This window comes from Halichoerus grypus, chromosome 6 (assembly GCF_964656455.1).
Source record: "Halichoerus grypus chromosome 6, mHalGry1.hap1.1, whole genome shotgun sequence".
In the NCBI taxonomy this organism is placed as follows: Eukaryota; Metazoa; Chordata; class Mammalia; order Carnivora; family Phocidae; genus Halichoerus; species Halichoerus grypus.
Window position 1 is genome coordinate 58,694,019 of NC_135717.1, and position 21,339 is coordinate 58,715,357.

Consider the following 21,339-nt stretch of genomic DNA (forward strand, 5'->3'; position numbering starts at 1 on the left):
CTCTCAAACAAATAAAATCTTTAAAAAAAAGATTTCTTGACAGAAATATGTTTAATGAACTTTAAAAATAGATGAATAAAGTGGAAACCCAGCAATACTTTATTTTTATTAAATTTTATATTTTCCTTTCATCTGAAAGATTAGCACACTCAGAAAGGCTGAGGCATACTAACAAAGTCTTAAGACTAGAAACATTTGGAAAATCCAAATCAAAGAGTTTTAAATGACAGAGGTGGAAACAGGGAGAGTGGAATTGAGATATACTTCTCTGGGACACCCCAGATTCACCATTAATCAGGGTAAGCAAAATTTAATGTAATGGGCATGACTCCCAGAATAAATGAATTCTATCTCCACCACTGAAATGACTGTATTTCATAATTTAGATGTATCCTTTTAAAAAAAAATGTCACGTATAACTTTTATGGTTAGGAAACATTTTTCCCCAACAGTAACAAATCAAATACTTCATAGCCTGAAAATTTATTTCAAGATCCTTATACTTATACATGGATGTTTCATACCTCTCATTTTTCAGAGATACATGAGATATGAGGAACTCAGACCTTTACTTTTCAAATATTGTAAAATGAGTTATTTGTACTAATTTTCTCCAGTCATATGACTTTTTCAGTTTCTAAGTAATATAAAGAGATAGAAGGGCCACACCTATTCTTTTCCTCTCATCTTTAGGGAAGCCCCCAAGCTATTCATCTGGGCACTTAATCCACTGAAAAAAGAATGGAAAGAGAGGGCAAAAGTAGGCTCCTGGCCCACTTAAAGTCTTGGGCTAAGTGGAACAGAAAGCTAAATACAAATGTGGCTCTATGATAAAAACAGTAAAAATGATTATCTTTTCTCTGTGGAAACTGATGAAGTATATTAGTGGGAGTGGGCATGAGGGAACAGAACAGAAAGCAGGTTAGTGGATTTTGTTCCATCATAAATTCTTTGGCAGAATAACATTAAGTTATTCTTTCCATAAATATTCAGTTGATTCCTACTGCATTAGGTACTGTGATAGAGAGAAGAGTAACCAGACATGGTCTTTATCCTCCAGAAGACTTGTGGTCTAGTAGGGGAAGAGTCTCAGTTGCCCTATCTGTAAAATAGGCATGAACAAGATGATTGCAAAGGTCCTTGCTAGCTCTAAATTAGTAAGTTGATATTAAAAAATAAAAAAAGTACTACAGTGATTATTATTACTATTTTGATACTTCCTTATTATTTTTCTTTATCCCAATATCCCTTCATTGAACCCAGGCTTTGAGGTCTGGAGAAAGTAGCAGAAAGTTTTAAAAGAAAGATACAGTTGACAAAAGGAAGAAAGAATAAGAAAAGAAGGTAAAGAGAATAGTATTCAACTATTACCAGGCATCTACTTGTGGTAGACATTATATAAACATATAATTTCATTCAAAGAGACAGAAGTCCATTAGCTGCCACCCTCCAAAAGAAGTTCTAGAGGTAGGAACTGATCAACTTTGTAAGTCCAAGACCTAACACAATGTTTTAGTACACAGTGTTTGTTCTAAAATTATTGGATACATTTAAATTATAAAACATGATAAATAACATCAACATTCTATCATTCTGCCATCTTAAGAAATGAGTCATCACTTTGTAGAGCATCATTTTCCTTCATGTACTTAACTCAGAACAATCATTTCTTGTATTTTAGAATATTCTTCAACATTTAGAAGCAATATATACAAATCATTTCATTAGGGGAAGCATGAGAACAGATTCCTACAAACACAAACACACATGAACAGCAATATTTTTTGGTAAGTAAATTATCATGTTTATCCCTTCAAATCACCTTGATAGCTGCATTATGATTACCTCAATTTCACAGAGTACAGTTCTCCATACTTTTTAGCATACAGGCTTTTAGGGTAGAGTTTTACAATACAGTCCACCTAGAATCATCACACATTGCCGTCTCAAATGGTTTTTCCTCTTACTTTTATAATTTGTACTAAAATTTTGAGCTCATTTTGCTCTGAGCATTTTCTAAGCCTATTTTTAAATATGAGAAAAAATTGTGACAGCTTGTTCCCCTGAGATAGTAGTGGGGATGAAGGCATTTGGTGGATTAGACTAAGAAGCCTGACTAGGTTCTCAGACACACAAAATGACATACTATCAACTTAGAGAAAAACATGTCTGTTGTTAACAAAACGAAATTAAACAACCCACTGATAACCAAAAACAGCAATTAATTTGGTAAATAAAAATAGGACACTCCCAATAAAACTAATTATAAAAGTGGATTACAATTACTAATTAATAAACTTATGATGTATGTAAACAGATGTTCATTTTGGAGTATAGACTTCTCAACAGAAACAACTCAGGCACTATCATTCTTTCCTGTAATCTTCCTGAGAGCCATTCTTCAACAGAGTGATACTTATGCTCACTGTCACCTTTTCTTTTGACCTAAATAAAGGTTTATTCACTAATCTAGTCTAAAGATGGTCACATTAAGTGACAATCAGACTCTACCCTAAAACTATCCAAACACTGACATATAAATTTTCTTTATACACTATCATTACAATTCAGGGTTTTGGTTTTTTTTTTTTTTGTATTTTTTGTTTGTTTTAAAAGATTTTATTTATTTTAGAGACAGAGAGAGAGAGAGCAAGCACACATAGCAGGGAGAGGCAGAGGGAGAGAGAACCCCAAGCAGACTCCACACTGAGCACGGAGCCTGACCAGGGCTTGATCCCAGGACCCTAAGATCATGACCTGAGCCAAAACCAAGAGTTGGACGCACCCCACAATTTAATTTTATATTAGTAAAGGTTTTAGCCCCAAGAAGCTAGAGATAAATGTGTTTATCAATAAGACAATTTAACCAGAGCACTTAGACAAAATAAAAAAACATAGGAGTGGATGTACCTTTATGAATTAGTTTTTGTTTTCTATTATTTTTAAAAAATTTCTATTTATTTGACAGAGAGATATACAGAGAGAGGGAACACAAGCAGGGGGAGTGGGAGAGGGAGAAGCAGGCTTCCCGCTGAGCAGGGAGCCCCATGCGGGGCTCGATCCCAGGACCCTGGGATCACGACCCGAGCTGAAGGCAGACACTTAATGACTGAGCCACCCAGGCATCCTGAATTAGTGTTTTTATTTTCTTTGGGTAAATACCCAGTGGTGCAATTATTGGATCATATAGGAATTCTATTTTTTCAGTTTTTTTTTCAGGAACATCCATACTGTTTTTCCACAGTGGCTATACCAATCTTCATTCCTATCAACAGTGCACAAAGGTTCCTTTTTCTCCACATCCTCACCAACACTTGCTAATTCTTGTGTTTTTTATTTTAGCCATTTTGAAGTAATATTTCATTATGGTTTTAATTTGCATTTCACTGATCATGTGATAGAGACCTGAAACCATATAAGTCCTAGAAGAAAATAAAGGCAGTAATTTCTTTGACATCAGCCATAGAAACATTTTTTTTTCTAGATATGTCTTCTCTGGCAAGGGAAACAAAAACAAAATTAAGCTTACTGGCACTACACCAAAATAAAAAGCTTTTGCACAGTGAAGGAAGCCATCAACAAAACAAAAAAGCACTTACTGAATGGGAAAAGATATTTGCAGCAAATGATATAATCTGACAAGGGGTTAATATAAAAAATATATACAGAAGTTATACAACTCAGCATCAAAAAAACAATCCAATTAAAAAATGGGCAAAGGACATGAATAGATATTTTTCCAAAGAAGCCATGAAGATGACCAACAGACATGTGAAAAGATAACAATGAATTCTTAGATATGACACCAAAAGCCCAAGAAACAAAACAAAACAAAAAGATAAACTGGACTTCATCAAAAATGTTCATGTATCAAAGGATATTATCAAAGGGACAAAGGATATTATCAAAGGACAACCTACAGAATAGAAAAAAATATTTGAAATCATACATCTGATTAGAGTTTAATATCCAGAATATATTTAAAAAAACTCCTACAACTCAACAACAAAGAACAACCCAATTAAAAGCAGCAGACTTTTACAGACATTTCTTCAGGAAAGATATACAAATGGCAAATAAGGACATGAAAAGATATATAAATGAATAGGAACTCAGATACTTACATGTCAACATTCATAACATCATTCACAATAGCCAAAAGGTGAAAGCAACTCGTGTCTATCATCAGATGAATGAGTAAACAAAATGTAACATATGCACACAATGGAGTATTATTCAGTCATAAAAATTACTGAAGTTCTTATACATGCTGCAATATGGGCGAACCTTGAAAACATTATACTAAGTGGAATAAGCCAGACACAAAAAGATAAAAATTGTACGATTCTACTTATGTGAAGTACCTAGAATAGGCAAATTCATAGAGACAGAAGGTAAATCAGAGGTTACCCTGGGCTGGAGAAAGAGGAGAATGGGAAACTATGGTTTAATGGCTACTGAGTTTCTATTTCTGGTGATGAAAACATTTTGTAAATAGAGGTGATGATTGGATAACACTGTGAAAATATTGAAAGCCACTGAATATACACTGAAAAGTGGTTAAAATGTCAAATTTTATGTTATACATATTCACCATTTATAAAAAGAATTAATAAAATTAATATTACTAAAAATTGAATCATGTTTAAATGAGTAAATTTATATGGTATGCGATAACTGAATAAAGCTGTTAAAATATACATATAATAAACATTTACCTTAAAGTCATGTTTACTGGATGTAACATAGATGAGTTTTTGTTTTATTCTGTTTTTCTTCATTGCCCATTTACAGTAATTTCAGATACGTATTACAAACACGTTTTTAATCAACACTAAAACAATTGTTAGTTAATAAGCCATGAAGTGAATTCCTTTAGAGTTATACATATGCTCACTAAATTTAAATTGGAAATTCCCATCAGAATTATCCTAGTTCTGTACTGACATCTCTCTCTTCAGCCCATTCAAAATGCCACCCTATACAGTTACTCTACATAGTAGATATAGCAGGAGCTTAATAATAATTTAAGTGAATGCATGATTAAGTTATGGATGGAAAACTCATGTGATCCATGCTGCTTTTTTCTCTCTACTCCATACTTCTAAGTCAATTCCTTGCTGATTTCTGGAGGTGGTGAGATTCTTTGAAACCCCAACTCTCTTAGAGACGACTGCCTATTGACAAATAGTGTAAGTTAAACATAGCATTTTTTAGCCTAATACAGGCTTATCATTATACATTACAGTGTTAGAACTGGCAGAAAACTTCACAAATATTTTGTTTTCCTCATAGAAGGATCCATCATTTAAAGTAAAATTGTTTATGTCTGAGTACCAAACTTACATATAATTGATGCATATGGAAAATTATATCATAGTACTTGAAATAGTAAATGTATGGAGTTGACACTAGGAATTTACTTAATATAAGTATCTATTGATGGTGGGTGATATTTTACGGTATAAACAGGAACTACATTAAAAATTAAGCCTAAAAATTCAGAGGTTTCTAATATTTGGGGACATACCTTTGATGGGAAAAATAATAGTAGTTTGTGACTGCTAATGGACATAATTTAAAGGAGGACGAATTTACCATTGCTCACGTTCTACTACTCATACTGTGACGCTTTCCTCTTTTACTACAACTTCACATTCTTACCTTAAGTGTCACCCTTCCTTCTTTGTGGTCACCTGATCCCCAAAGCCTACCACCTATAGGTCTTTTTTTTTTTCATTTTAATAGAAAATTATTTAAGACTTAAAAATCCTCTCAGAAGAAAATTAGCTCCAATAGCTGAATTTAACAGAGCTGGAAAACTGATCAATTTACCTGCCTTCTGCCTGCCAATCTTGGTCTAGGTCATCCGGGGTCCCAGCTCCAAAGCCAAAAATAATTGTCTCACATCAAGATCTTTTGTATTGCTTGTACCTCACTTCTATCCAATTGACTGCCAAGCCTGTCCCTTCAGTTCCTGGTTGCCTGCCTGGCCTTTGGACCATCTATCCTATCTAGCCCCACAGTTTAGATTTCCTCTTGCTTCCTGATTTCATGCCTGATTTCAGCTGAGATTAATTTTTCTGAGCTGTGTCTGCATTCATCTGATCTTTATCTAGTTCCTAACTTCCATTGTGTTTTGTTACTCCCTACCTCAATGTTCAGTCTCTCCTCTGCCAGCCTTTGTTGTGGCATTGTGACACATTTTGAAGTTTCCCTTCAACTCCCTATCCCATCTCAACACTAAAAGCAACCCTGCCTGGCGTGCACCTAACTGTATCATTTACTGAGCTTACCACTCTGACAACTTTACACTGACTAGTCTTGGAGGAAGGAAAGGAAAAGAATCAAATATCACTTATTCAACCTAACTGTAGCAAATCATAAGTACTCACTATAGTTAAGGAATTAACAGATACTTGTTGCCTCATCATTTGAGTGTATCTATGATTTTTTTTCAAATAATAACCCACAAATATAGCTGCTATATATATCCCTATGCATTGATATTCAAAATGTAGACTCAATGAGGGTGAACTGGTTAAGCTATTGAATATTTAAGCCAATTGTATAGAAATAGTGGAGATTAGGAAGCTTTGAAGACTGAATCCACAGGAAGAACATACTGCCAGCCAAACACAATTACCCAGATTAGGCTGTTGGACTCACTATGTGTTTTGGTAGATGACAATAAGAGGTCATTAACGGACGATTTCTTTTCAAAAAACAAATCAGTCAGAGTTTCCTCTTTACTGCCTTTTCCCTTAGGATTTAAGGGTATATTATTGACAGACTTATTATCATTATACCCCGATTAGGCAAAAATATTCATGCATTATATATTTTTTTCCTCCTAACTGCCCTCAAGACACTGGCAATCATCCTACAATTGGTCTTTCCATTCTCCATTATGCTTGTGTGTGTGTATATATATGTGTGTGCATATATGGGATCATTCTGTAAATCTTTAATGAGGTGTATTTAGTTATCTTGTTATATTTTTTGCTCCTGTGATGGGCATTTTTTATTCTCAACAGTTGTGACCAACTATTCCATGGTTTGTTGTCTTCTAATAAGTCCATAGACTCTTAAGCACAAAAAGAAAATGATCATTTAGGAGTTCAGTTAATCAGAGTATATTAGCAGATCTAGACCAACATGTGAGATTATCAAGGACACATCTCTTTATGATTCATTTAAAGGAAACACTAACATTAAGAACTCTTCAAAACACATTTAAATTTGCTATTTAAAATGTTAAAGAATGACTCATTGCTACAGATCTTTATGACAAACACTGTCATGAAAAATAGTCCTCAGGATTTGGTGGTTTGGCACTTTTGAAGTCTAAGGTAGCCTTTCCATATAGCCAGTTCTTTATAATGTTGTACCCTTTGTATCACCTGAGTAATATTTTAAGAAATCAATTTTAAGACCAATTTATGCCATTTTTTATTTGCCTGCGTTTATTTGGATCTAAATATTCAGAGTTCAAATTATATTTACTTTCAACAATGCGGTTGCCTTGGTGCCCTGCAAAAAAAATAATAATAATAATAACTTCAGGAATGCTCTAGTTACTACTGCAGTGGAAATAGTAATACATTCATAAAAGCAAGTATGCTGGCTAGACAATGTGTCTCTCAAAGATGTCTACCAGAAAATAACCTGGAAATGTATTGTGCTACATTTCAATACTTACTCTTTTTTTATGGCCCTGTGTGCTTTAAGGAAAACGAAAGGAAGTGTTAACTGTGCATTTGTTAATCCGGTTTATGGGAACTGGAGTGACCCAGAGAAAACAGAGGTAAGTGGTAATGGTGAACTGTACTGTTTTAGAAGCAGAAACACACACACACAGTGTTGTTTGGATATGTCCATATCATGGCTACGAGGAATGTTTTAACAGAGTTATTTTATTGGGAATGGTAAGGAGTTTTAGTCCTTCTAGATGTGCAATGAGAATTTTCCATTCCAGGGCAGATTCAATCTGTTTGTAAAGTTAGTTCACTGTTAAGTGGCTTTGTGGTCACTGTTCATACTCAACAAGAGCTGACAAATCTGGAAAATATCAGTTTAACCCAGAGTATTAGTCAGCTACCCATAGTAACTCTTTATTGACTGTTCTTTGTATTCTATTCCCAAAGACAAAAGGGAGGACAGCATTCTGTGCTGTGCTTTAAATTTAGGTGTGAGCAGTAAAGGGCTATTACCTGATAATTTAGAATACTAAAGGAGAAATTAAAGTGTATTCATCTTTCTTGGGACTTTTTAGGGCTATTCCTTATCAGTGCACTAAGTAGACTAAAGAGAAAATGAAGTAAAATCTTTCTCATCTCTTTCTTAAGTAGATAATATGAGCATTCACTTAGATATAAAATAGGATTAGCCATGACGCATCACTTCTTGTCTACGAAAACCTCCTTACATCTGATTTTAGAAATATTTTATCAGATTCATTCTTGTCAAAGTGAGTATATAGAAAGCTAAAGTGTTCATTTCTCTTATTATTTTTAAAGAGAATAGGCCACAAACAGTTGTTACCATTATTTAAATGAGTAACAAGGTGCCAGATTAGATGATTTCTAGTAGTTTTGGAACCTTGGTTGATATGGCTGAAGGCTAACACTTGACTTTTTAATTTGTGTTTTATTCAATAATGATGTCATATATACTTTTAGTATTATTTTGGTAGGAATGAAAACAAGGAATATTTCCCAGAACACAAAGAGAATTAATTTGGATGATCTGTCAAGTCAATCAAGACACAGAGTAAAACTTAAAATGTAGCCCCCCCCCCCCCGCTTCAAATGGATATTCAATAAATAAATGCATATTTAGGAAGCCTAAGGTATCTTTTTGGCAAAGTAGGTAGGTGTAATACAAACCTACTTTCATTTTAGGAAAGGAAAGAAAATTTAATCTTTTTAAAAAAATCTTCAGTTTAACATTTAGTATCCGAAAGATACAAATGATATAAGGAAATCAAATGTAGTGTTTTAAATTAGGCATTTTTTATATTAATATCTTATAAACTTGTAATAATTAAAAAGCTGCTAGGAAGGTACTGTGCATCTTTTACTTTCTACTGAGAAATGGTCTCTCTGGCACATGGGTGGGGGTTCATATCAAAGACCCACCTTTCAAGGTGCTTTCAAAACTCTACTATGTTTGCATACGGCAGTGCAATCAATGACTAGAGAAACTTGGAAGGAATTTCCTTTTTTCTATCCAAATAAAAAAAATAATTCCTCTTTCACATTTTTTACCTTCCATTAAGAATGGCTAGAGAAGAAATTCTGCCACAGTTCTTGAACTTTGTTGCTGCTTTGATTTCTATTGTTTCAGAAAACAATGACTTTGTATACATATAGGTATACTACATATACCTTTCCTGACTTTGTAACAGAGAAATAGACTTCTCCAAAATACTCTTCCAAAACCTCTTAGAGAAAATTCTCAAATCCTGATATAGAAATTGTAAGAATAGTATAATGAACTGCCATGTATCCATCTCCCAACTTCAATCATTATCAACCCCTGGTCATTCTTGTTTCACCTCTACACCACCCATTCCCACTATACACCAGAATGGTGGTGTTGGTTTATTTTTGTTTTTTTAAGACTGTTTTGTTTAGAGCTGTTTTAGGTTCATAGCAAAACTGAGCAGAAGGCACAGACAGTTCTCATATATCCCCCCACACACAAACACATGGTCTCTCCCATTATCAACATCCTACACCAGAATGGTACATGAGTTACACTGACAAACCTGTATCTTCCCATCATCCAGAGTCCATAGTTTACATTAGGGTTCATTCTTGGTGTCAACCAGGTTATTTTTAAACAAATCCCAGATATCATTAAATTTCACCTGTGAAGACTTAAGTTGTAACATTAAGGGATAAAGACTTTAAAAAAATATAACCACAGTATCATACCTAAACATTTAATAATTCCTTGATGCCATTAAATATTCGATCAGTGTTCAACCTACCCCAACTGTCTCATAAATAAATAGGGGGCTTATATTTGTTGCTGTTGCTATATTTTTAAAATCAGGATGGATATAAGGTATATTATCCAAATTGATAGACATGTCTCCTAAGACTCTTTTAATCTCTAGGCTCCATTTTCTCTCTCATGTTTTCCTTGCACTTTCTTTGTTGAAGAAATCAGTGTTTGTCCTATTAGAACTTTCCACATTTTAGGTTTTCTAATATACTCTGTAAAATATAACTCTCTCAACTAAAAGTCAGGTTTATTTGTTTTGTATTTTTGTTTTGTTTTGTTTAATTATGATCAATACAGCAGACTTAGAGAAATCAGCACCTCAGAAAGAGGTAGTCCAGATTCTGCCACTGCACTTCCCCATCCCACCAGAGGTGAGGCTAAGGCAGTGACTCCTATGCCCCAAGGGCCTTGGACACAGACCAACCTTTGGTCTGTCAGCCGTGTAGGCAGTGTGGACTGTAGGTACTAGGGGGAGAGTCAGGAATGCTCTAGTTACTACTGCAGTGGAAATCCATTAAAAACTCATTGTATTCTGCATGATCTGGAAAGAAGTCTGTTACTTTAGTGACTAAAATCCTAACCTCTTCAATGTGTTTTTCTTTAGAGTTCTGTATACTCCTTCTCAAATCCATTGTATGGCACAACATCAGGATGCCTGGAGACCATATCTAATCATCTGAAATAGTACCATCCAAATCAAGTATGATCTAGGATATGCAGTTTGTAGAAAATCCTACTCTGAAACCTGATAGAAACTCATCTTATGCAATAGTAAAAATAGAAGGGATTCAGAATACTAGTGTAATTATTACATTTACAAATAAATTTTCTTACTGAATATATTAAATGTTTTCATGGAATCTGAATCAGAACCTTATATTCTTTGTATATCTGAATATTTTAATAAAATGTTCTACTTGAATTTCTTGTTTTCTTTTGATTTTTATCATGGTCATTTTTTTAAATTACAAATCAAATTGTTTTATATCCTGAATATAAATAAGTGTTAAAATGCTTATTTGAATGAGATAGAGCTTAAAAACAAGAATAAGTGAGTATACAAATTAGCAGGAATGGACAAATCATACCAATCCTAATACACATAATCATGAGTAAAAGTTATTTATGCATCTTGGAAAAAATGTGAAATTGTCAGCCTAAACTTGCCTTTATTCAAATAATTATTTAACACATATCTTCATATAGATATAAAAATAATACTGAAATACATGAGTTAAAAAGCTTTGGACTTCAAGAAACTGAAAAATCCCTATACCAATTGTTTAATAATGTGGCAATTATTATCCTGAAAATCAGGAAATTGGGAGATAGAGCACTTCTTTTGGTTGGTTTTTGCAAAAGCCCCATGCCTTCAGCAAGGACTCTGGTTATTTATAAGTTTCAGTTCCTAGATTTTGTTCTCAGGCTAGCTCCCTGACAGGTTAGAGGATAGCTTTATAAGCTGCAGCACTGTTGCATTCATGATAAAGTTCAGAGGCAGAAAAGAGGCCATTTCTTCTCGTGTCACTAACCCTTATCAGGATGCACTCCCAGCAACAGCACTCTTATCGGCCAAGAGAGACATGAAGCCCATGCCAAGCCAACCTCTTCAAAGGTGATGAGGCCACCATGGCTGGCGGACACCCTTCACTATACCCACTAGGCTAAGAACAGACCCGTGAAGCTCTCTGACAAGTACTTGAGGGAAGATACTTGAACAAAATTAGAGGATAGTTAGGATCAAGAAGGTGACATAGCCATATAACAAGCAACTATCTTCATCTGCTCTAAATAATAATACAGGGAATGTTCCTTGCAATCTATTGGATACAGACAAAATTAGTGATCAGTAACCTGCTGGCCTCTGTTCTTAAGGGTTTGGAGAGAAGAACAAAAAGTTTAGGAATTACTATCCCATGATCATTTAGGACATTCCTCAGCCCAATGTAAGGTCAGTTGTATACAATACAAGGTTCACTACCAACATATTAGTGCCTTTTGTGAGACTACAGACTGGAAAAAAATATATTGTTGTTCATTAGCCTTCCAATAGATTAATCTCAAATTTTATGCCTGTTAATTGTTTTGAAGCCCATTAACTGCATTCTAGTTGCACTCTCTCTGATTATCTTCTCCTAACTGCTGCTCTCCTATTGTCATCAACATTTCTGATCTAGAAAAATTCACACAAGAGAGAATCACTTATTCTTGTTGTTGAAGTTTGACTCCTACCATTGTGGTACATATACATTTTGGGAAGCTGCATTTATTTTAGCTTAAAACTATCATCAGGGGTACCTGGGTGGTGCAGTCAGTTAAGCACCCAACTCTTGGTTTTGGCTCAGGTGGTGATCTAAAGTCGGGAAATCAAGCCCTGCGTCAGGCTCCACATTCAGTGAGGAGTCTGCTCAAGACTCTCTCTCCCTCTCCCAGTGCTCTCTCTCTCAAATAAATAATTGAATCCTAAAAAACAAAACAAAAACTATCATCCAGATACATTCAGGATCTTTGCCTAAGCTTATAGGAGTCAAAATTCAAATACAGTTTTAGTAAAAGACCTCAAGGCATGAAAAATGTAGGAAAAATGCCATTTTACAAAAGAGATAATAACAATGATTATCCAACTTAAATTGGCTTGTTTCATAGGAATACTGAGGAAATCATGACATACAGGTAGCTCCAAATTGAGGGTAACAGAAATCAACAGAGACTAGAAATTAAGGTATTCTTAGGAGTAGTTAAATTTTTCTTCAGGTACAAGTTATGTGCCCCCTAAAATGTTTAAATCAAACATTTTGTGAGGTCTTATAAATACATATGGCAATTCTATGAAACTAAAAGAATGAAACTGATTTTTTCTTATCCAATAGATAGAAGAGGTGTTTATGTCGTTTTCATAATTTAATTTGACATTCAGAAATAAAAAATTTGTTTTTATTTGCATTGTTCTCCCTCTGACAACTTTATGATGTAAGTCCAAATCTGCACCATTGTGATTTTAAAAATATAAAAAAGAAGAAGAAAAATAGAGAAAGGAAGAACAAGAAGTATACAGAGTTCACAAATTATATAATTCAGCTTTAAGTCATGAAAAGATATTGTATGGTGACTAAATAAAATAAAATTTAAAAAAATAATAATAAATCATGAAAAGATCTCAAATTTCACACAGGACACAGAATCCATTGGAAGTATTTTTTTTAAGCCAGTGAATGTCAGGAGAATGGATCCCAATGAGTAGGGCTGATTCTTAGGGTTTTTAGTGCATAATATTTAAGACAACATCTTGTTAACTGAATTCATGTGACCAAGGTATTTCCCAAAATATACTATAAGCACATAATATTAATAACAATAGCAACAACAAATGATAAGTACTGATAATCTGAAAAATGCTGTTTAAGTATTTTACATGTTTTAACTCAGATAAATGTAAACACCATACTGTACACTATGGTAGTCAGCCACATGTGGACATTTAATATGAAATTTACATTAATTAAAATCAACTAAATTTGAAAATGCATCTCCTCAGTTGCACTAGCCACATTCCAGATGCTCACCAGCCATGTGTGACCAGTGACCACTATAATGGAAAACACTGGAAACATTTTCATCATATAAAGTTCTCTCAGACAGCACTGTTTAGAACAATGTTGAAATATTTTGCTATAAATGGCATAAAAGTAATCTCTACAAATCTAATAAGCACTAGAACTGGCCAATTTCTAAAATAGTAACAAATTATAAATAAAACAAGCCATATTTATCTGAAAGAAAACTAGCAAATATGTGATAAACAAGTACATATTAACAGTGCTCTCTTGACGTATGTCAAATAACATTCTATTATACCATATCATCTTTGCCTAGTCCTTTCTCTACATTTAGATGGCACCTTGAAGAAATTGTGTAAGAATTTGCTTTTCTCTATTAATCTTCTTGACCATAATTTTTCACATATATCACACTAAGAACAAGATTCACGAATCCTTTAAATCCTGTGTTTAGCACATTAAGGGCATGTGCTTCAGGTAAACCAATAATTATATTCATGGCAACATCTTTTGCAATAAGTAGTCTTAAATTTCATTCTTAAAGATAAAAACCAGGGAAAATCCATAAAAAAACTGACTTTTTTTTTTTTTTACCCAAAATGCCTTTTAAAAATAAGACTTCTAATATGTATTTCACTGCCAAACCAATGACAGGTTTGTGAGTCTTAATGTTCTTCTGCTTTTCTTTGTATCAATTTGCAAAATGCTTTCCATTTCATTGCTAATGTATCTAGAAAACTAGTCCAAGTGTTAATATCTAAAGTTATCATCAAACTCAATATCCTACTCTTTAAATAATTACTTACAAGTGGAAAGGCACCACACTTCAATGAGCACACACTTTGTGAAATTTCAATGAAACTAGATACACACCATATCTTGAATTAAAGAACTCTATAACTATGAATCAGTTAAAGCATGCACAAAAATAAATAAGTAAATGAATAAACAAAATACTTAAGGACTCACTTAAAAATTCATACTGATTCATGTCATTAAACATTCTAAGAGAGTGGAGTGCTCTAAAGAGCACATTTTCTTCTCTAGAATGTGGAAGCAAAAATAAAGAGCTTTTTACTTTTCTACATTTGTATACATTTATTTATTTAGGTCCGGCTCTGGGCCCTATCAAGATGACTTCTTTGAAGTTTTATATTTTTCAGAGTTATGCAGTCAGTATAATTTGGGGCCAATAAAAATAAAAAGCCATCATAAGAGATCAAAAATAGCAGTCCTAGTTTCTCTATCTAGTTTTTTCCCCCCCACAACAGATATTAAGTAACCATTAATCTACTGCTACCATAAACTAATGGTTAAAGAGAAAAATAGTCACTGCGGGGTAATTATAATTGCCATTAATTTGTTCAACAAACTATTTGTACATAAATATTACATTGAAATAAGTGAGACAGACAGTGTGAGGAGAGTGAATAACAAACACAATATATAATGTGGCTTCTTCCCATCTGGAACTTCTATCCTGCCCTATATGGGAACCTCTAAACTTTTCTCTATCTTGTTAATTACTCCAGTGCTAATATACATCTTTAAGCATATAAAGTAAGAAGTTGATAAAATGAAATAAATATATATATGTATACACACACATATATATATGTGTATGTATATGTATGTGTGGGTATATATATATACACAAACACACATATATATTTTAAAGATTTTATTTATTTTTTGACAGAGAGAGAGAGAACAAGTAGGCAAGAGGCAGGCAGAGGGAGAGGGAGAAGCAGGCTCCCTGCTGAGCAGGGAGCCCGACATGGGGCTCGATTCCAGGACCCTGGGACCATGACCCAAGGCGAAGGCAGCCACTTAACCGACTGAGCCACCCAGATGCCCCACATATTCTTTCAATGAAGTGGACCAATAAAACTAAATACAAGTTCTTTAAAAAAGAATAATAAATCCCTGATGAAACAACAGCAGCAGCAACAAAATAAACCTTTGGTGAAGTAAATTATAAGATTAAAATAAACACCTGAGGAAATGAATCAAAGAAAGATTATGCACAAATAGCCTATGTCAGAAATGGAAACAGTATAATCACCAGAGTCTACCAACAGTGAGAAGGTAATGAAGATATTGTAAAAACCAAAAACAAGAAATATGACAAAAAATATCAAACTTTAGAGGAAATAAATCCCTTGAAAATATAATTTTCTAAAACTTCTTCTAACATAAGAAGAAATAGAAAATATAAGCAGTCCTACAGCAAAGTAATTGATCCATACTTAGTAATCTTCCTTCAAACAAAGCTCTAAGTTCATAAGATTCACTAGCAGATATTATAATACCATTAAGAAATAATGCCAAATTTATATAAACACTTCAAAAGAACAAGAGGGACCACTTCCCAACACATTTTATGAGGACAGCATAATTTTGATACAAAGCCTGACAGAGATATCCACATTAAAGGAAAATGTTAAGTCAATATTACTCATAAATACAAATGTGAAGTACTAAAACAAATCATACATGCAATGAACATATTACCATTCTCATATTTATTCCATGAATGTAAGTTTAACTTTAAAAATCAGTCATTAACAAAATGATAAATAAAAGCACATGATCGTTTTAATAGATGCAAAAAAAGTATTGTGTAAATACAACAATTGTTTATAAAGGTTTATTTGAGAGAAAGCAAGAGAGCAAACATGAGCGGGAAGGGGAGAGGGAGACGAAAGGGAGAGGGAAAGAGAATCTCAAGCAGACTCCACACTAAGCACAGAGCCAGACATGGGGCTCAATCCGAGGACCCTGAGGTTACAACCGGAGCTGAAACCAAGAGTCAAACACTGCAACACCAGGTGCCTCAGTACATTTGTTTATAATGAAAATATCTTAGGAAACTAAAAAGAGAACTTTCCTAATGTGATAAATGCACCTAGAAAAAACTCACAACTATACTTAATGGTGGAATATTAATTTCAACATGATGTTAGGAATGAGTCACAAGTGGCTACTATTACCACACCTTTCAAAATATTTGAACTGTTTACTAATAATGTTTGTGAGAAAATAAGACATGAAAAAAAATTTTAAATGATTTATTAGAAAAATAACATTTACAGGTCACATGATGTTACATAGAAAATTCAGAATAATCTCCAGATTAACATTAATTATTGATTTAACAAATTTGTCACATACAAGATTTTTTTTTTTTTTAAAGATTTTATTTATTTATTTGAGAGAGAGAGAATGAGAGAGAGCGAGTACATGAGAGGGGGGAGGGTCAGAGGGAGAAGCAGACTCCCCGCCGAGCAGGGAGCCCGATGCGGGACTCGATCCAGGGACTCCAGGATCATGACCTGAGCCGAAGGCAGTCGCTTAACCAACTGAGCCACCCAGGCGCCCATGTCACATACAAGATTAATACATAATGTCTAACTGAATATCTACATATCATGAACAAACTAAAAAAATTATTTTAAGCAAAATTATAATAAATTTAAAAATAAGTACACTAGAATAAATCTTGCAAAAGACATATATGATCTAAAATATTGAGATACTAACCTAGATACACAGATACAGTATTCAATTTTTCCCAAATTTATCTGTAAGGTCAGTAAAATCCCTATCAAATTTCTATCAGATGCCTAAGGCCTGCGAAGTTGATTCTAAATTTTATATGGAAATACAGTGGGGCAAATGTAGCCAAGAAACTCTGAAAAAATATGGTATGAGGATTTCTTTGCTGGATATCATACATAAAGTTAGAATAATTAGCAGATGGTGGTTTTGGCATAAAAATAGACATATAGAACAATGAGGCAGACTAGAGATCCCAGAAACAGATACACACATATATGATCGATCAATCGATCAATCTATCACACATATACCTGGATCTATCCATGTGGCACTGCAGAACAGTACATAAAGACATGTCAATAATGAGCTGAAAATTTTGTTTGCATTTAGAAAAACGAGTGAAACCTGACTCCTACTATATATTTTCCATGCAAATCAATTCTAGGTGGATTTTGATGTATATGTAAAGGTGAACAATAATAACACAAACAATAATAAACATCCTATACTGACCTAGATATGGAAAAACATGATAATTATTTATATGAAGGGAAAGACTTATGAAACAATCAAATAATTCAGAATAAAAGAAAAGACTGATAGATTGGACATTAAAATTAGAAACTTCTGTTCAATAAAATACACCATTAATGTGGCACCTGGGTGGCTCAGTCATTAAGCATCTGCCTTTGGCTCAGGTCATGATCCCAGGGTCCTGGGATCTAGGCCCGCATCAGGCTCCCTGCTCCGTGGGAAGCCTGCTTCTCCCTCTCCCACTCCCCTGCTTGTGTTCCCTCTCTCGCTGTGTCTCTCTCTGTCAAATAAATAAAATCTTAAAAAAATAATAATAAAATAAAGTAAAATACACCATTAAGAGACAATAAAGAATGAATCACAGAGTAGAAGTTATTTGCAACACATAAAACCAACTTATATATCTAATGTATTTTAAAACCCTACAAAATCAAAAAGAAAAATGCAAACAAAATTTATTCCAAATTCTTTCTATAAGGCCAGCATTTCCCAGATACCAAAACTAGATAAAGACAATACCAAAAAAGAGAACTACTGGCCAATATCTCTGATGAACATAGATGTAAAATCCTCAACAAAATATTAGCAAACCAAATCCAACAACATTAAAAAGTCATTAAAAAAGTCATCACAATGATCCAGTGGCATTTATTTCAGGGATGCAAGGGTGGTTCAATATTTGCAAATCAATCAACATAATGCATCACTTTAATAAGAAAAGGGATTAAAAAAATAATCATTTCAACAGACACAGAAAAAGCATTTGACCAAATACAACACCCACTCATGATAGAAACCCTCAACAAAGTAGGTTTAGAGGGAACATACCACAACATAATAAAGGCCAAAAAAAATAAATAACAAAACAACAACCACAACAACAAAACACAAAAAACAAAAGAACATAATAAAGGTCATATATGAAAAGACCACAGCTAACATCAAACTTAAGAGTGAAAAACTGAGAGCTTTTCCCCTAAGATCAGGAAGAGAAACAAGAATGTCCACTCTCACCACTTGTATTAAACATAGTACTGGAAGTCCGAGGCACAGCAATCAGACAAGAAAAAGAAATAAAAGACATCCAGATCGGTAAGGAAGAAGTAAAACTTACACTATTTGCTGATAATATGACACTAGCTATAGAAAAATCCTAAAGACTCCACCAAAAAAACTACTAGAACTGATAAATTCAGTAAGGGCACAGGATAAAAAATCAATATACAGAAATCTGTTGCATTTCTACACACTAATAATGAAGTAGCAAAAAGAGAAATTAAGAAAACAATCCCATTCACAATTGTACCAAAAATAATTAAATACCTAGGAATAAACTTAACAAAGGAGGTGAAAGATTTGTACTCTGAAAACTATAAAACACGGATTAAAAAAACTGATGATGACAAACAAATGGAAAGATATTCCATACTCATGGACTGGGGAAATGGATACTGTTAAAATGTCATACTACCCAATGCAATCTACACATTTAATGCTATCCTTACGAAAATACCTATAGCATGTTTCACAGAACTAGAACAAAGAGTCCTAAAACTGGTATGGAACCACAAAAGACCCTGAATAGCCAGAGTAATCTTTAAAAACAAGAAGAATACTGGAGGTATCACAATCCCAGATTTCAAGATACACTACAAAGCTATAGTAATCAAAACAGTATAGTAATGGCACAAAAACAGATACATAAATCAATGGAACAGAATAGAGATCCCAGAAATAAACCCATGTGTTTATGGTCACTTAAACTTCAACAAAGGTGGCAAGAATATGTAATGGTAAAAAGACAGTCTCTTCTACAAATAATGTTGGGAAAACTGGACAACTACATGCAAAGAATCAAACAGGACCACTTTCTTTCACCATACACAAAATAAACTCAAAATGTATTAAAGACCTAAATGTGAGAACTTAAATCATAAAAATCCTAGAATAGAGCACAGGCAGTAATATCTCTGACATCAGCCACAGTAACATTTTTCTAGATATGTTTCCTAAAGTAAGGGAAACAAAAGCAAAGTACTGGGACTACATCAAAATAAAAAGCTTCTGCAAAGCAAAGGAAGCAATCAAGAAAACTAAAAGACAATCTACTGAATTGGAGAAGATATTTGCAAATGACATATATGATAAAGGGTTAGTATCCAAAATATATAAAGAACTTATACAACACCAAAAACACAAATAATCCAAATGACAAATGGGCAGAAGACATGTACAGACATTTCCTAAAAAAGCATAGATAGCCAACAGACACAGGAAAAGATGCTCAACCTCACAAATCATCAGGGAAATGTGAATCAAAACCACAATAAGGTATCATCTCACACCTGTCAGAATGGCTAAAATCAGAAACAGAGGAAAACAACAAGTGTTGACAAGGTTGTGGAGAAAAAGGAACACTTGTGGTGGGAATATAAACTGATGCGGCCACTGTGGAAAACAGTATGGAGATTCAAAAAATTAAAAATAGAATGGCGATAGGATCCAGTAATTCCACTATTGGGTATTTACCCAGAGAATATGAAAACACTAATTTGAAAAGATATATGCACCCCTATGTTTACTGCAGCATTATTTACAATAGCTAAATTACAGAAGCAACCCAAGCGTCCATCTATAGATGAATGAAGAAGATGTGGTATATATAATAGAATATTACTCAGCCATAAAAAAAAATGAAATTTTTCCATTTACAGCAACATGGATGGACCTAAAGGGTATGACGCTAAGTGATATAAATCAGTCAGAGAAAGACAAATACCATATGATTTCACTCATAAGTTAAATTTAAGAAACAAAACAAAGTAAAAAAGAGACAAGCCAGAAAACAGACTTTTAACTATAGAGAACAGATGGTTGCCAAAGGGGAGGTGGATGGAGTGAACGGGTGAAATAGTAAAGGGAATTAAAAGTATACTTATCATGATGAGCACCGAGTAATGTATAGAATTGTTGAATCACTATATTGTACACCTGAAACGAATGTAACACTGTATGTTAACTGTACTGGAATATAAAAAAGTTTAAAAAAAAACATATCTAGTAAACATATTTTAAAAAGCCAAAAAGGAAAAAAAAAAAGGCAACCAAAAAATTGTCAAGCCAGTTGAACATAAAATTCACAAAAGAATATGCGTCAATATACATATGAATAAATCCTTAACCTTATAAGTCATCAGGCAAATCTAAAATAAATGTATGCTAGACACCAGTAAATATTTGGTCACATGCCAGACAGAATAGCTAAATTTTAAAAAAAGACTGACAATACCAATATTGCTGCTATGGGCTGAATGTTTGTGTCCCTCTCCCTTTATCCATATGTTGAAACTCCAACCTTCAATATGGTGGTATTTTAAGATGAGACCTTTGGGAGGTCATTAGGTATGAAGTCATGAGAGTGGAGAATTAGTGCCCTTATAAGAAGGAACGTCAGAGAACTTGCTTTTCTGTCTCCTCTCATAAGCACACAAAGAAGAGAGCATGTAAGCACATAGTGAGATGGTAGCTGCCTGCAAGCCAAGAAGCCTCAGAATGAAACCTAAATTGCCAGCACCTTAATCTTGGACTTCCAGCTTACAGAACTGTGAGAAATAAATTTCTGTTGTTTTAGCCACCTGCTCTGTGGTATTTTGTTATGGCAGCGAGAGCTGAC

The 21,339-nt window shown here is 33.8% G+C and overlaps 1 protein-coding gene across 1 annotated transcript in view; it reads left to right on the plus strand.

The window, feature by feature from the left end:
• MALRD1 (MAM and LDL receptor class A domain containing 1) overlaps positions 1-10,776 on the plus strand; it is an 806,170-nt gene extending 795,394 nt beyond the window's left edge. The window contains exons 40-41 of the mRNA XM_078074136.1: positions 7,732-7,807; positions 10,619-10,776. Coding sequence (XP_077930262.1) covers positions 7,732-7,807; positions 10,619-10,699 — 157 coding nt within the window. The 3' untranslated portion in view covers positions 10,700-10,776. The remainder of the gene's footprint in view (positions 1-7,731; positions 7,808-10,618) is intronic.
• The last annotated feature ends 10,563 nt before the right edge of the window (positions 10,777-21,339 follow it).